Genomic DNA, 16,245 nt, shown 5'->3' with positions numbered 1-16,245 from the left:
CGGAGCCTACCCGATTTTCTTCTTGGTTGCGCCTTCTGAAAACGACATACAGAGTTATTATGTTTATAGACAAATTAAGGAAAGCAATAGATAAGAAATTTAAAGATACAATAAAAACTTACCGTTATGAAGACACTGCATTGGAGAGGGCTGAGTTCCTATTGTTACGTCATTCACAATATCAATCATTTGGGATGGAAGTAACACTGCTGAAAAATAAAAAGAATATACCTACCTGTAGTAAATTACTTACTCTGTCACCATACCTCGACGAACACGGAGTCCTACGCGCTGGTGGAAGAATCGACGCCGCCGCTGATGTTGCACCTGAAAACAAAAGACCTGCAATCTTAGATGGACGAGATTACATAACACGATTGATCGTAAGACATTACCACATTCAAGCTGCACACGGTAACCAGGAGACGGTTGTCAATAACCTAAAACAGAAATATTGGATTATTAGGGTGCGACCGACAGTCAAAAGTGTGGTGTCAAAATGTATGTTGTGCAGACTAAGAAAATGTAAGCCAGAAATACCAAGACTTGGGGACTTACCTGAAGCCAGAATGGCTCATCACCAAAGGCCTTTTTCCTATTGTGGAGCAGACCTGTTCGGACCCATGGAAGTCACGGTCGGAAGACGCCATGAAAAGAGATACGGCGTTCTGTTTACATGTTTGACCATAAGAGCCGTTCACATCGAACTAGTGCCCACACTCACCTCGGATTCTTTTATCATGGCGTTGAGGCGGATGGCAGCAAGACGAGGATGGCCTACACATATGTACACAGACAATGGTACGAACTTAAGAGGGGCTGATAAAGAGCTAAGAAAGTCTATTATGGAAATGGATCAGCAAGCTTTGGCCGATGGAGCAATGAACCATGGCACTAAATGGACATTCATACCCCCCGCCAGTCCACATTGGGGTGGGGCATGGGAGAGACTGATACGATCTGTAAAGACCTCCCTGCGAGTCGTGTTGAAAGAACGTGCGCCAAAGGAAGAAACGCTGATGACGTTACTAGCAGAGGTGGAGAACATCATAAACAGTCGCCCTTTGACTCACGTTTCGGTTGAAGTAGGTAGCACAGAAGCCTTAACTCCAAACCACTTCCTTTTGGGCACATCATACAACTTGCCACAGATAGGCACATTTAGTGATGAGTTTTACCATCGTAAACAATGGCGAATTTCACAACAATTGTCGGATATGTTTTGGAAGCGATGGGTGAAGGAAGTGCTCCCAGACATGATACCCAGAAGAAAGTGGACGAAGGAGCAGAGACCTTTACAGCCAGGCGACTTGGTTTACATATTGGACCCGGACAGCCCCCGAAACATGTGGCCAAGGGGCCTCATTGAACAAGTACACCCCGGAAGGGACGGTCGGGTACGAGTGGCAATAATTAAAACCAAGAACGGTCACCTAACCAGATCTACCACGCGAATTGCACGAATTCCCATTGTAAATGAGTGCTGCTGAGCAGCACTGGGGTGGGGAATGTTAACGGTAGAATTGTAAAGGGCATGCGAGGGGCGCGGCAGGTGGGGCGATCGACGATCCGCGCGGTAGTAATATAAAAAAATGTGAGTAGTTCGAAAATACGAGCCACCGCGCCCGCCGCACGTTCCTATTTCGCTGAACTGTAACACGCTTTCTACTCGATTATACTAGTGATTCTTAAGACCATCTTTAATTTAAAGCCATTGTTTATACCACAAAGTACAATTAGGATTCGTCGTTTTATAGTATTAAAAATAATTACAGCTATTTGATGGCAAATTATAGTGATTCTACCTGAAACTGATCACAGCACTAGTTACAGGTAATAGACGAATCCAACGATACGACATATGTATGTTAAAATCCGTAAAGGCATATTGAGACTCAATGGGATACCTTATTATGGGGCATTTATTATATCGTCGAAAAATATTACTAATGGTAATTTTTGGTGAAAGGAAGAGTGTGGGAAAATAACTCTTTTAACTGTTTCTGCGTACTTGGTATTTAATATGCGCAAAAAACAACCTCTATTTTGCGCATTCGATTGCGTTGACGGACGACGTCAACGCCTAAGGTTCGTTGTTTAATTTAGTTGAGTCAAAATTCAAATTAAAATCTAATTTATTAACAACTGATTCATATACCTATAACTCTTTTTGAACGTCATCAATCACCGCTTCGAAATGTGTTTCACTAAAGAGAAGAAGGTGCAAACGGAACTCCAGAGTTGCTTAAAGTTAAAGTCACGTTACGTCACGTAGGTACGTGCAGAGCGAGAGCCGCGTGCCGCTGGTGCTGCTGGGCGGCGCGGGCTGCGGCAAGGCCACGCTGCTGGCGCGTGCCGCCGCGCTCGCGCACACCTGGCTCGCCGACCTCGCGCTCGTCGTCAGGTACCACTCCGCCCCCAGGACCGCACTTCACAACTACCCTCTCTTTTCATAGTTTCACACCGACCTCCTTCTCGTCGTCAGACACTGAGCCAACACCGCACTTCACAACTACCCTCTCTTTTCATAGTGTAACACCGACCTCGCGCTCGTCGTTAGGTCCCACTTTGTCAACACCACGCTAAACACCAACCCTCACTTTTCGGGGGTAAACAGATTACCCGCCCCGCAGACCGCACATGACAACTACCTTCTGTTTGCGTACCTTAACAAATTAAGGACCGCACTTACCAACTCCCTCACTTTTCCTAGTTTAACAGTTTACCCCCCCTCCCGGACCTCACTTGACAACTACCCTCTGTTAACAATTAACCCGCCGCCCGAACATAACAACTACCCTCTCTTTCCTAGTTTAACAATTTTTTCGTGGGGAATCCCTTCATGGGTTCCCGTCAAGTCTATGACACATTTATAATTTTGTAAAATCAAATAAACTTTTTACACTGGAGGCCTCCATTTAATTTTCCATCCCGGGCCCCCGACGACCTTAGTCCGCCACTATTATAAAGACTAATGAATGAATACTTTTCCAGGTTTGTAGGTCTAACGTCGCAGTCGAGCAGCTCCCACCAGCTGCTCAAGTCCATAGTGGACCAGCTGCACGTGTTGCACACCGGCACCGTGTACCGAGGACGTAATGTACGTATTATTATTTTTTTATTAGATTTGAGTAACGAACAAGCATCCAGTCCACCTTACAGTAGAGTCAGGGCCAAACTGCGAGTCCGCTCCGAATATAGAAACGAGTCGCGTTGTAATAGAAAATTGTAGATATTTATTTAGCAAATTAGCGGGATGAAGACAGCGCGGGAACCCCCCGGCGCCCTCCGCTGCCCGCTCTCGCCCACGAGTACATAGCTGCGTTAGTGTGCCCTTACGTTGTTAAGGAGTATATGCTTATAGTTGTATTCAACTGCATTGGCTCTCTGACTGACACCTGCTCGCATGAACTTCAGAGTGGCCTTGAAGTTTGGCGTGGACTATAGGTAACCACTTGAGATTGTTGCGGCTGTGGCTGACCTATTACCATTAGATGGATTGCATGTTTATTGTTTGTCCTTATAAAAAACTTAGTTTTGCCACTTATTCGATTCTCTAGGACGCATCCTCCCTGGCGAGCGCGCTGGGGCGCTTGACGAGGTCGGTGTCGCGCTCGCGGCCGCTGCTGCTGTGTGTGGCCGCCGCGGACGCGCTGCGCGGCGCGCGCTGGCTGCCCGACACGCTGCCCAGCCGCTGCAAGATGATCCTCACCGTCACCGAGGGTAACTGGCTTAGCACCTAGTGACAAATGAAGCAGGTCATCCTTGTCCAGCACTACCACAATGAGTGCGTCTTCCCTATTCAGCGCTGCAGCGGCTGAACACGTTGCAGAATGATCCTGTCAGAGGATGTGATTTCCGTTATGACGTACTTACAAGAGGATATTAAGTAAGGTACAGCAGCTGAACAACACACTATGAAATGACTCCAAGATAATCTTCACTTTCACCCAAGGCGATGGCCTCCTGCTGTGCATGGTCGTGGCAGTGAAGAAAAACTTTTTGTTTTGACTTTCACCTCAAACGGCAAACTCAATATGTGCAATCTCACGCAATACTCTTACTAAATCCATCTCACACGTTCTCCCAACAGAAGCCGACGAGCCCTCAAGCTCAGCGATCATGGCAGTGATATCGTCTGAAGACGGCCCCAAGGTGGTGAGAGCGCCGCCCGTGGGTCCGGAGGAAGCGAAAGCGGTGCTAACGGCCTGTGCTGCCACCTACAGCAAGACGGGGGCAGCTTCACCACCCGATGATGCTGTCAAGGCTGTGCAGAAATGTACTCTACCGTTGTATGCGAAGGTTTGTGCGCACTTGCGTTTTAATGTCCCACTGTACTGTTCTTCTATCAAGGAGCAGGAGTTAAATCCCTAGTTACTCCAATTATTATATCTTAGGTAACAGATAAAAATCCAAGACCCCTTCCTATTTCTACCCATTGATTTTACCAAATTTGCGACCTTGCCATATATTTTTAGTCTTATATTTCCATATATTTTGTTTGGGTAGCTCGCTTTCCAGTTTCCAGTAGTAAAATCACAGCCAATGTAGCTATACAGCTTCGAGTTGTTTTAGTACTTATAGCTTACATACCCGTTGTATAAGCTATGCGAGAGCATTCTTTTGCGTCAGCGCTTAACTGTGCCTGCTATTTCTATCCAAATTAAATTATCTTTTATGTCTCTTTCAGATCCTAGCCTGGCAGATATCCCTATCGGCGGAAACGTTCACAGAGCTCTCAGAAGAAACAACACCAGAGCTGGTGATCTGCGAGGACCTGGAAGGCCAGCTGGCCCAGATTCTGGTGACCACGGAAGCCGCCCTGGGTGCTGAGCGGGTGAAGGCCTGCCTGTCACTCCTGACTGCTTCTAGACGAGGGCTGGATGATACTGAGATTTTGGACATGTTGGCTCATGATGAGCTTTTCAGGAGCGAGGAAACGTATCGTAAGTTGCATTGCAAATTGTAGAACTTATATCCCATAATTGCATCTCAGCTCCACCGTCACATCTATTTTGCTACTTCCATATGAAAAAAATCGCATATCCGTATACACATGGATCCAGTATCCTTAGTATGAGTTTTTAGGTTTTTACAAAAAATTTTGTATTTGCCCATACTTTTCTAATCAGTGCCCCAGCGGGCTGTCTCAAAACTGATTGGAAATGTAAACAAATACAAAAACAGTCATATTTGTAAAAACTCATACTAAGGACAGATCCGAAACATCCCTAACGTTTATTACTATGTTTGTCAGTGCCGTGGGCGCCCGCGTCGCTGTTCTGGCCGCAGCTGGGCGCGCTGCTGGCGCCCTGGCTGCGCTGGGACGCGCGCGGCGCGGCGCGCTGGCGGGACGCCGCGCTCGCCGCCGCCGCCGCCGAGCGGTACCTCGCGCCCGACCCGCTGCTGGCGCGCCGCACGCTGGCCGAGTACTACGAGGTGAGCGTGCCCGGTGTGTGTGTCCGACACGCCGCCGCCGAGCGGTACCTCGCGCCCGACCCGCTGCTGGCGCGCCGCACGCTGGCCGAGTACTACGAGGTGAGCGTGCCCGGTGTGTGTGTCCGACACGCCGCCGCCGAGCGGTACCTCGCGCCCGACCCGCTGCTGGCGCGCCGCACGCTGGCCGAGTACTACGAGGTGAGCGTGCCCGGTGTGTGTGTCCGACACGCCGCCGCCGAGCGGTACCTCGCGCCCGACCCGCTGCTGGCGCGCCGCACGCTGGCCGAGTACTACGAGGTGAGCGTGCCCGGTGTGTGTGTCCGACACGCCGCCGCCGAGCGGTACCTCGCGCCCGACCCGCTGCTGGCGCGCCGCACGCTGGCCGAGTACTACGAGGTGAGCGTGCCCGGTGTGTGTGTCCGACACGCCGCCGCCGAGCGGTACCTCGCGCCCGACCCGCTGCTGGCGCGCCGCACGCTGGCCGAGTACTACGAGGTGAGCGTGCCCGGTGTGTGTGTCCGACACGCCGCCGCCGAGCGGTACCTCGCGCCCGACCCGCTGCTGGCGCGCCGCACGCTGGCCGAGTACTACGAGGTGAGCGTGCCCGGTGTGTGTGTCCGACACGCCGCCGCCGAGCGGTACCTCGCGCCCGACCCGCTGCTGGCGCGCCGCACGCTGGCCGAGTACTACGAGGTGAGCGTGCCCGGTGTGTGTGTCCGACACGCCGCCGCCGAGCGGTACCTCGCGCCCAATCCGCTGTGTCTGTCTGATTCATAAGTAACCAAGACTCCGACGTGAAAAATCCATCGACATAGGTTTCGCCATCACGCCGTAGAAAATCCCCGTCGCTAGACTTCAGAAATTCGACGCACCGGGGGAACTAACGGTGCCGAAGAAAATTTAGATCGTAAGTAGTGTCGTTCGCCAAGGAAAGTCGCAGGGCGCAGTAACGTGCGTCGAGCAGCCTTCACCGGAGAAACTCACGACGCTAGAGAAAATTTGCATTGTGTTGCCGTTCTCAAAAGAGAATTCTATAGCGCCTTTACGGTGAGTTCTCGCCCTAAAAGCTTTGAGAGACCTGTGTCCAGTGTGTCTGTAGTGTAGTAGACCTATGCCAGACTATATTCTTAAAACATATATTTTTGATTTAATATAATTTTTGATTCCCAGGGTCACTGGTATACGGAGAACGATCCAAAAATGGCAGGGCGATTGGTGTCTCAAGAAAACAAATTTTCTGATGAATGGTATGATTTTACATTTTTATATTCTCATTTTTTTATTATATAGGTTCTTTAGTTCATTGAAAGCTTAACTCATACAATTCTGAGTTCGTTTGTCTCTATGTATGTTCATCTGTAGCATCTAGGCTGCCAGACACTTACCTTACCAAGTTTAATAATCTCTTTCAAAATTCTAAATATCTTTTCTATTTCATCTAATTTAAGGTACAACACTCGAAAGTTGGATGAGCTGCCCTTCCAACACTACCACATCCTGAAGGAAGACCCGGAGGCCTTTTCCATGAAGCCCTACTTCACCAACCTAGCCTGGGTCCACGACAAACTGGCTGCCACCGACACCGGACACTTCTTGGAGGACATCGCGCTTGTCCACATCGACCCTCTACCAGAACACATCCAGATATTGAAGGACCTCTTCGAAACCCACTCTTACGCGTTGGATTACGACCACCGACAGTTCCATGGGTTGCTACGCGCGACAATGCAGAAGAGACAGCGCGATGGACATGAAATAGACACAGATCTGGTTCAAGATTGGATGAGAGGTCTCTGGGAGCCCCCTGTGCCGACCTTCTACCCAGCAAACGATGACTATTGGAGGGTGACTCAGGAGAAAGATGATATTTCGATATTGGATGGCTTTGATAGCAAGACCTTCGACCTGGTCGTGAGGTTTGACACGAGGGGTAATTTTGTAGCCACTGTGTCCACGGAGCGGGAGGAGATATGTGTGTGGGATGTTTCCAAGTAAGTAGTTAAATTACTGTCACATATTTATATGATGAGTAAATAACTTGAAATATGGTCGGAGACTTAAGCTGTTCAAACTAGAAAACAGCAACGCATATAGATAAAAATATTTTCAAGCCTTAGATTTTTTTATTCTTAGGTATATGACTTTATTTACGAATTTCTATGCCTTTATATGCAACGAAAAAGTTATGATAAGAGGAAAAACACGCTGAACGTTCTAGTATACAGTACCTACTGTGTGTTTCCAGAATTTGGTAACGCACTCCGTGCTTCATGGTACATAAATATCACAATATTTATTCTAGTTCTACTTATCGAGCGATTGTTGTAAAAATAATAAAATGATTTATTCGTTATAATTTCTTTCAGATGCAAATTAGTCCGTAAGTTAGTGGGCGTGACTCACCCGATAAACTTAGTGCCAATAGATGAGTACCGCTGTGTGGTGCTGTGCAGACGAGAGCTGAGAGTCTATGACCTTGATCAGGTATGCAACATTTAACTTTACTGAGCTATATTTCTTGAGCGAATCACAATGAAAAAAACATTTAGAGAGATAATTTCATAAATATTTTATAACAATGACAATTATGACAACTGGCTTCCCGCCAAAAGTCAATCTCTCCCGCCACTCCGCACCTCACCTCTACGCACCCCACCACACCACAGATTAAAAAACAATCCGCTACTACTTATTTATTATTACTACAGGTACTTTTTTTCAGTATAAAAGGTACCCTCCTTATTGAAACCCTGACTATGTGTGTACAAAACTTCATTATAATCGGTTATGTAGATAACGTGCGAAAGCGTAGCAAGTAAGCAAACAAACAAGCAATCAAACAAACAAACAAAAAAAGTCACATTCTCATTTATAATATTACTTAGGATTGTTATTATTATTATTGTACATATTTTCAGGGTAAATTCGTAGTGACACTGAAGGGAGTGATGAACCAAAAGATGCCGTTCTACGGTCTGCACGACTCCACGCATTTAGTGACGCTGTCTAGGAACAGGATGTACGTCAATCTGATGAACATCGAGACTGGTATGTATAGATTTTTTATATATAAAAGTTAATTCAGTATGTTTGTAGTTATACTAGAAAAGTAGTACTTAAATATAATAATTTGAAATTTTGACATAACGTTGCATTTTTATTTAGAAATAGTTTATTTAATTTATATCTCAGTATTTCCGTAGCAATTGGGATTTCACTTTAATAATTTATAATATTTATTATGAAATTTATAATAATAATTTATGAGAAACTTATTCCATCTCCCCGAGAACCGAACACCTAAAAAAGGTATAAAATGTATTATGTACACTTTTGCCTTAAAATTAAATTTAATGACAAATACGATTTAAATTAATACTTTTTCAGGTGACTGTGTAACGACTTTTAAGGCTGGAGAAGACAGATTCCTCAACTCCTTGCTTGTGTCCGGTGATGGCAGGTGACGTATTAGTTGATTTATTATAAAGCACATAAATAAATTTATTAAAACTGTTAAAAGCATTTATTAAAAAAAAACTATGAATCTGTATAAGGCTAGATAAAATACGTGTGCGGTGTTATACAGAAGGCACTTCAAAATTAATTATATTTTCATTAAAATAAATCTATAAAATACTGGAGTTGACAATGTTGTCTGAAACGCGAATCAGAGCGAATGACGTTACACAGACATACAGATGCCATGACACTTGCGAGGATTTTCACATAAGATTAGATTCCTAACTGACCTCAGCCACAGATGTGCCGCTACCTCTGAAGACTAAGCTGGAATGCCTCGGAACAGTATGTCTTCCTTACCACACCCTTCAAACCAGAAAACAGCGGCATTTAACACTGCTGTTATTAGGTAGAAATTGGTGTGGCGGTCAGACGAACTATAGGGGATTCTTCAAATCACCACCACCACCACCATCAGTAGTAGTAGACCACCTTCAAATCGAAATTAATAGAGTATCAAAATCTGACAACATGGCCTTTGTTCGTCCAGGGTGCTGGTGTGCGGCGACGAGACCCAGAAGCCGTTCCCGCTGCTGGTGTGGTCGCTGACGTCGCGCAAGCTGCTGTACGACCTGCGCATCCCGCACCACGACTTCATCACCTCCAAGGCCGCTATCACTTACGAAGGTTAGTTACAGTTAGTTAATTATAGTCCGCGCCAAACTTCTAGTCTGCTCTGAAGTTGTTGCGCACAGGTGTAGTCAGAGAGCCCATGCAGTCGAACACAACTACGAACAACAACAACAACAACTTGATGGAGTAAACCTGCAGTCTCCTCCAGTCGTAGAGATAGGACATCCAGGGGCAGCAGTCAACTGTCGACAACAGTCCGGAGTTGAACCACAAAAAATCCTATCACCTTCAAAACCTTTCTGTTTGCCCCCAGGTTCCTACGTATGCGTGGTCTCCCGTGAGCTAGAAGAACCAAGCCCGAACTTTATCGTGGTTTACGACCTCCAATCAGGCACACTGTTCAAGAAGTGGAAGCCGGGGTGTGACACGGTAGCCCTGGCGATCAGCTCCGTGGACGGCTGTGTGGTCTCCGGGCTCGCGGACACCAGGATCCTCGTCTGGGATCTTGTTACTGGTGAGAACTGAATACAAAAAGGAATTACGTTATTAGGACCGATCGAAGAATTCGGCCATAGGAATTCGGCTCCAGGAATTCAACCGAAAAAGGGGTATGGAAAAGTTTGCGTTTCGGCCAAAAATCGCACGAAACTTTTGGCCATCGTACAAATACGTTCGTGAACTTTCGGGTCGACTTCGGCTATTGTCGGGCTTTTGACTGACATTTCTTGTCTACTTGACTTTGACTACGATAACGAGCCGTGTAAAGTCAGATTTAGAAAAATGGGTAGTGGCTAAGTAAAATTGTTTCGATACTAAGCAGAGCCACTTAAAATGTTGGTCGATTTTTTATCACTGATTCGTAAATGTTAAACTTACGCTTAAACTTGACCAGTGTCATCAAAATAGCATAAATAAAGTAATGATCGTTGTCACTGAAAATGTTGTAGATTTTTTTTGATTCACACGTGTGAATTAAACTAAATAACAAGATGTGTTTTTTTTTGTTTTCTAAAGGAAACTGTCGCCTTACCCTCCGCGGCCACGTGGCAGCGCCGTCCCTCCTCCGCCTCGCCAAGTCGGGCGGAGTGCTCATGTCCTCCGACGAAACCTGCAAGGACCTCTCTGTGCGATTGTGGGACCTGCATACTGGTATGTTTACATATTAGTTTAATTCAATGAATTAACGAAAATCTATGAATGTCAAAGTTCAATATTAAAGTTATTTGGTAAATACAACATTGCATTTTCTACAATTCTATTCATTGATATAAGTTATGATTGTTAATACCTGGATGTCGCTACTTTAATTTTCCCCGATAATCATTTCATCTAATTGAATGTCACTACTATAATTTTTGAGAGTATTATCGAAGTAAGATAGTGAACTTTTCAAACTTGAATGATAGTGATGTTTGCGTACGAATTACTACAAAATAATGTACCTTAATTATCAATATTATTATAATTCCGTTCTAAGAAATATTTTTTGTAAATGTTAAATTACTTATGTAAAACCTTGGATGATTATTTAAAAGCAGGCGTACATATTACCTTATACCAATGAAGTTTATCTGCCCTAAGATATGAATGAAATCAATAACTGACTCTACGGTCTACAGGTAGAGTAAATAAAAGTAACCTTATCACTTCCAGGCAAACTGATAGCGGTATACACACCACCTGAACGAATAACATCATGCGAGATCCTCCTAGGGGGCTCTGTTCTAGCATTAGCTCTAGAGGATTACAAGGAGATTATGTGCGTAAAGTTGTATGGGCCCGCGGTGGACTCCGTGAGGCACGGGAGGGACTGTGAGTATGACGACAAGCCCTACGGAGACGTGGACAATGAGGGCAAGACCTTCGATGTACGCGGCATGGAGAACATGTGATCGACATAAGTCAGATAAACCTTACCATAGATTGTATAGATTTAATGGCCTGTTTCGTCATTTTCGGCTAGCAAACTAACTACTTATAGTATAGTCAGCGCTAAATTGCAAGTCCGCTCTGAAGTTGTCGCGAGCAGGTGTTGTCATACAATTTGCTATGGCGACGCGATTCGTTTCTATATTCAGAGTGGACTATACTGAAAATAACTATGAAGTCTGCTCTTTCAGATAAAGAAGCGAACATCTAGAGAGTTTTATTCAGAGCGTCTTCCACTATATTTGTGTAAACTTCTACAGATTTTTCCCAAATCTCTGTTTGCTCAATTTCTGTATGTATTATTTACTTACATATCTATATTGTGTATTTATTGCTTTTTAAGATTTTTTTTAATTCAATGGATATTTTTACTTCGTACATAGTTTCAAAGTAACGTATTGAGACTTTACGCGGGTATTGTGACAAAGTAACAGACAGTGAAATAACTTAATATTTCTTTACAGATAACAAATAGAAAATCTGTCAAAAAAGTCATGACTACTTTCATCTGTAAATGGCGAAACAGGCTTCTTGTATACCAAATACTATAAGTTTTCAACGTTCGCATTCTAAATCGTAATCAGAGACTTTTTTTAAATACAGAATATATAACCTATATAGAGTATATTAAAGGTCAACCATAGACTAAATTTAAAATGTATTATTTCATCGCTCGTTAAAGCTGAAGCTACGCTGTGATTACCTTCCAAATACGAAATTTGCAAATAACGAACTTAAGAGTTGCTTAATTGCAATATGTACTAATCATGTACAAATATTTAATTAAAATGACTCCCGAATATGACGATATCAAAAACTAAGACTTAAAATTGATAACTTGACTACATAGATAGTTAGTGATTGTGTATAAAGGTAGTATAGTTATCGCCAAACTGCTAGTCCGCTCTGAAGTTGTTGCGAGCAAGTGTAGTCATACAATTTGCTATGGCGTCGCGATTCATTTCTAAATTCAGAGCAGAATAGCAATTTCACGTGGACTATAACTCACTAAGTAGGTCATACAGAGTCAATTTAGTTAAAGATTTTAAGGACCTATTTAGCGCTATCGCTAAAGGACTAAATAGGTCCTTAAAATCCACTTTAACATTTCGAAATAGACAAAGCCCGCTCAATTATTCAAAAAGTATTATTTATTATCATTATACTTATTTACTTATCATGCCTATTATCGGTAAGATAAAAATATAATGATAATAATTAATACGGTAGTGACTGGAATATTTTCCAAATCATCAATCTTAATGGATATAAGAATGAAAAGTTTAATATAAATATAAAAAATATTACGCGGGAAAATGCCAAATATAATGAAAAAATGTAATGTAAAGTTGTCCATTGCATACTATCGCTTGAGCAACTGGTAACTTTGGCAATTAAGTTGTGTTGCAAGCAAGATAGGACTTCATACCCACCGGTCTCTTATATCCCGCGTCCGCATTTGCAATAGGGGGGTGGGTAGAGATTATTCGGGTCTCGAGGGTACCCTCCTTAAGTTGTGGTTAACGCGACCGTCAAAAGTGGCTCGGCGACTATATAGCAACTTGTACATGGATATTCTATACCATCTGCATAGACAATCGACTGTTGTAATATTTTACGATTAAACTCAAAAATGTGCCGCCCGTCTATCTACAAATTCTACGCCAGAGCAGTAAGGGATTAAGCACTGTTCTGTAGCCTACGACTATCGCTCATGCAATAGTAGCATATGAGTGATCAATCTAAATTGATGGCAGATTAGCAAACCAATGCCAATAATGTCTATATTTAACGATAAAATAAATATGAGAATAGTTATGTTAAAATCTGGTTGTCCTTATGTAATTACTATATGACTTCATGTGCAAGCGTATATTATACTTTGTTAAAATAAAATTCAATTTTGAAATTTTATAACAAAGTTTAACTTGCACGCTTCCGAATGAAAAACACATATGGAATAAGAAATTTTAAAATTTTGGAAAAGAGAGGGCAGCTGATAAACTCGATGTAGATGGAGCCACCATTGTGTTCCATTCTGTCAATACTGTCATTATAAGATGTCAATAATCGACATCGTTGTCTATGGCAGCTGCTCTCTCTTTCCCGCTTTGGATGTGTTACCCCAGCGGCCATTTGCTTTTGGGAAAAGGAAATTAACAAAAAGACGACAAATTGCAATCTTACAGCAATTTATGGAAAATAAAAAAAAAAAAACAATTAATGTTTTGATCTATTACGCTTATTAATTATTAGAATAATAAGAAGCTCTTGTGACTAATTTAGGTTGTCGTAATTTTAAAATTGCCAAAATCGTATGCATAAATCAAGACACCTTTCCTTTTTCACTGTGTTTTAGTGATTTATGCAATGCACGTTAAAATAATATTGTAAAGGATATATCGTAATACATTGAGTACCACTTATAAGCTTCAGAACTTATTTTCTTTCGAATTATTTTCACATAAACACATACTCACAAATATTCTCCACACCATCGTAAACCCGCACTGTGTCAGATCTATTTAATAATTCTACAAATTATTATTATGTTATTATTCAGAACCAGCGGTTTTTATTTGAACGATAACCGTTTATTTTATAACATATGCCTCAAATATCTAATTTAGTCGCAAGAACTAACCTTGATCGTATTTAGTGAATTCTTTATCTGTAATGTTGATGTTTATACAGTTAACACTAGTCGGTTAAGGAATCTATGTACCTAATATGAAATTATTTAACGCTCATCTATCTCATTTATTTAATATTCACTTTCTTATGTCCTTGTGTACTTAGGAATAATGGGAAATAACGTTTAGGTGTAATTAAATTAAAAAAAAAAATCTTGTCTTTGGTTCCGGACATTTGGTAAGTTTGTTTTTTTAATGATCCACGTCAAATACTTGGCCACCTAATAGCCGATAGAGGTCCAATCAATTGATTTCCATCATATAAAAGAAGAATGAACAACAAAATAGAGGACCAAATGGTTGTAATGGTGACCCCTATCGGAAAATCGTCGACCACTTATCTGGCTTCCAAAAATAGTAAAAATGATGTATTTATTCGTTACCAAGAGAAATGCATATAAATGAAATCATTATGGTACAAATAATACTGCCATATTTACTGTATTTATTAATATAAATATTGGGAGTTTTGATTTTAAAAGCGAAATAAACAAATTGTGAATTACGTAGAAACTTTAAGTTTAATCATTAAAAAAATACTGAGATAATATCTCTAAAGTCAAAATATATTTGACTACCACACACATAATTTTAATAATATTTGTATTCGAATCTAAACTCCCAAATAAAATATTATTTTACATGTATTATGCACAAAACTGTCACACTTTTACTAATAACTTAATTGAAATTATTTTCTTTTACACGATTCACAAATATATGTAATGGGTGCAGTTACACGATACCCGAGAGTAAAATCAAGTATATAACCGCACCCCTAGCACAAATACCATTAATTCTTAAATTATACAATATCATTTAACGTAGAGTAGGTGTTTTAATAACTCTTCGATGTCAATGTTGATGCTGGTCCATCATTACCTATAACGTACGAGTAATTTATTATAGTTAAGTAAGTTAAGACGTTTGGACGGAGACGGCTTGGGATTGAGTCAATGGAACGCGGCAGTATGTCTGCACTGTATGTGTTACGTCTATGTGATGTAAAAGGCGTAAATGTCAGGCCGACACCGTAGAACTGTATTTAAACGAATCAATACTAAATTTCATATCGGTGACGAGAACTGAGGAGGGTAGGTTATACTTAAATTGAGGTTAAATTAGATAGGGTGGTCATTATACTTCTTAGGTTGTACCCGTATAACTAGTTTCAATAAAGAATGAAATCCAAACCAGCAGCTTCTGTACATGTTTCTCGCTCAAACATTATATAAAACGAGCGAGAAGTAAATAGGACTGTCATCGTTTTACATTACATGCCTTATTGAAACAAGTATATCTAAATCAACTTTTATAATATTGTAAAACGCATACAGTGCTGACGGCCCCACTGATCCATTACTTATAAAATCCTCAGAGCCATTGTTACCTTGGCATAATTAAGTGTAATGTGAAGGTACGGATCTTGAACCCTAAGAGACACTGTCAATTGTATGTCCAAAGTCTCAGATAGCGATCTTTGTTAAAATGTGTGCATAACTGTCAATAGTCAGTAAATTTAAAATCGTTGAAGCAAGTGTCACTCGGTCGCACGGTCAAGAGCGTCGTCTAGCTGAGCAGGTGGAGGGCAAGCCCCCCCCCCCTATAGATTAAAAAATCGTCTTACACACCGAATTTCTAGCATTTGGAGTAGCTAAAGGGGGCAGTTTCCTACCAAGAAATACAAAAATCATTATTTCATATACAAGCTGCCCTCCCCTGGATCATCAGATGGCGAAGCACTTGAAAGTAAGGAATCCCTATCTGCCCCGCGTCACATCAAGTGTCATCGTTTCACGCAAGAGCTCAAGATCCGTTCCAAAACCTATAATATTATAATTAATACGCTTATTTAAATTTACGATATAATAGCCTAAGTCTTCTATATCGTCTCACCAATCATCGTCCTCTATATTGGACGAAATATGTGTGGGTGGTTGTTTTCTATTTTGCACGGTTACATGTATGCTTTTAATATTATTTAACTTACTTTCACTTACCTTACCTTTAATCCTTATCTGTATATTAATAGTGTTGGGCGCACAAATTCTTCTATTTTCATGGAATCCAAAAAATATAATCAAACTGGAAA

At 42.1% G+C, this 16,245-nt stretch overlaps 1 protein-coding gene across 1 annotated transcript in view; it reads left to right on the top strand.

Annotated features, from left to right (window-relative positions):
• LOC140756523 (NACHT domain- and WD repeat-containing protein 1) overlaps nucleotides 1-11,612 on the top strand; it is a 62,006-nt gene extending 50,394 nt beyond the window's left edge. Inside the window, exons 10-24 of the mRNA XM_073092046.1 lie at nucleotides 2,276-2,404; nucleotides 2,995-3,100; nucleotides 3,561-3,723; nucleotides 4,094-4,302; nucleotides 4,691-4,946; nucleotides 5,258-5,439; nucleotides 6,610-6,686; nucleotides 6,888-7,430; nucleotides 7,806-7,923; nucleotides 8,358-8,487; nucleotides 8,827-8,899; nucleotides 9,449-9,585; nucleotides 9,845-10,045; nucleotides 10,546-10,680; nucleotides 11,185-11,612. Of these exons, the coding sequence (XP_072948147.1) occupies nucleotides 2,276-2,404; nucleotides 2,995-3,100; nucleotides 3,561-3,723; nucleotides 4,094-4,302; nucleotides 4,691-4,946; nucleotides 5,258-5,439; nucleotides 6,610-6,686; nucleotides 6,888-7,430; nucleotides 7,806-7,923; nucleotides 8,358-8,487; nucleotides 8,827-8,899; nucleotides 9,449-9,585; nucleotides 9,845-10,045; nucleotides 10,546-10,680; nucleotides 11,185-11,423 (2,698 nt within the window). The 3' untranslated portion in view covers nucleotides 11,424-11,612. The remainder of the gene's footprint in view (nucleotides 1-2,275; nucleotides 2,405-2,994; nucleotides 3,101-3,560; nucleotides 3,724-4,093; nucleotides 4,303-4,690; nucleotides 4,947-5,257; nucleotides 5,440-6,609; nucleotides 6,687-6,887; nucleotides 7,431-7,805; nucleotides 7,924-8,357; nucleotides 8,488-8,826; nucleotides 8,900-9,448; nucleotides 9,586-9,844; nucleotides 10,046-10,545; nucleotides 10,681-11,184) is intronic.
• The last annotated feature ends 4,633 nt before the right edge of the window (nucleotides 11,613-16,245 follow it).

The sequence above is a fragment of the Epargyreus clarus genome, unplaced genomic scaffold (genome assembly GCF_041222505.1).
Source record: "Epargyreus clarus isolate Ecla_fem2 unplaced genomic scaffold, WU_Ecla_fem_2.2 ptg000035l, whole genome shotgun sequence".
NCBI lineage: Eukaryota > Metazoa > Arthropoda > Insecta > Lepidoptera > Hesperiidae > Epargyreus > Epargyreus clarus.
The sequence above is the reverse complement of the archived record's forward strand: the minus strand, read 5'-3'. Positions and strand labels throughout refer to the sequence as shown.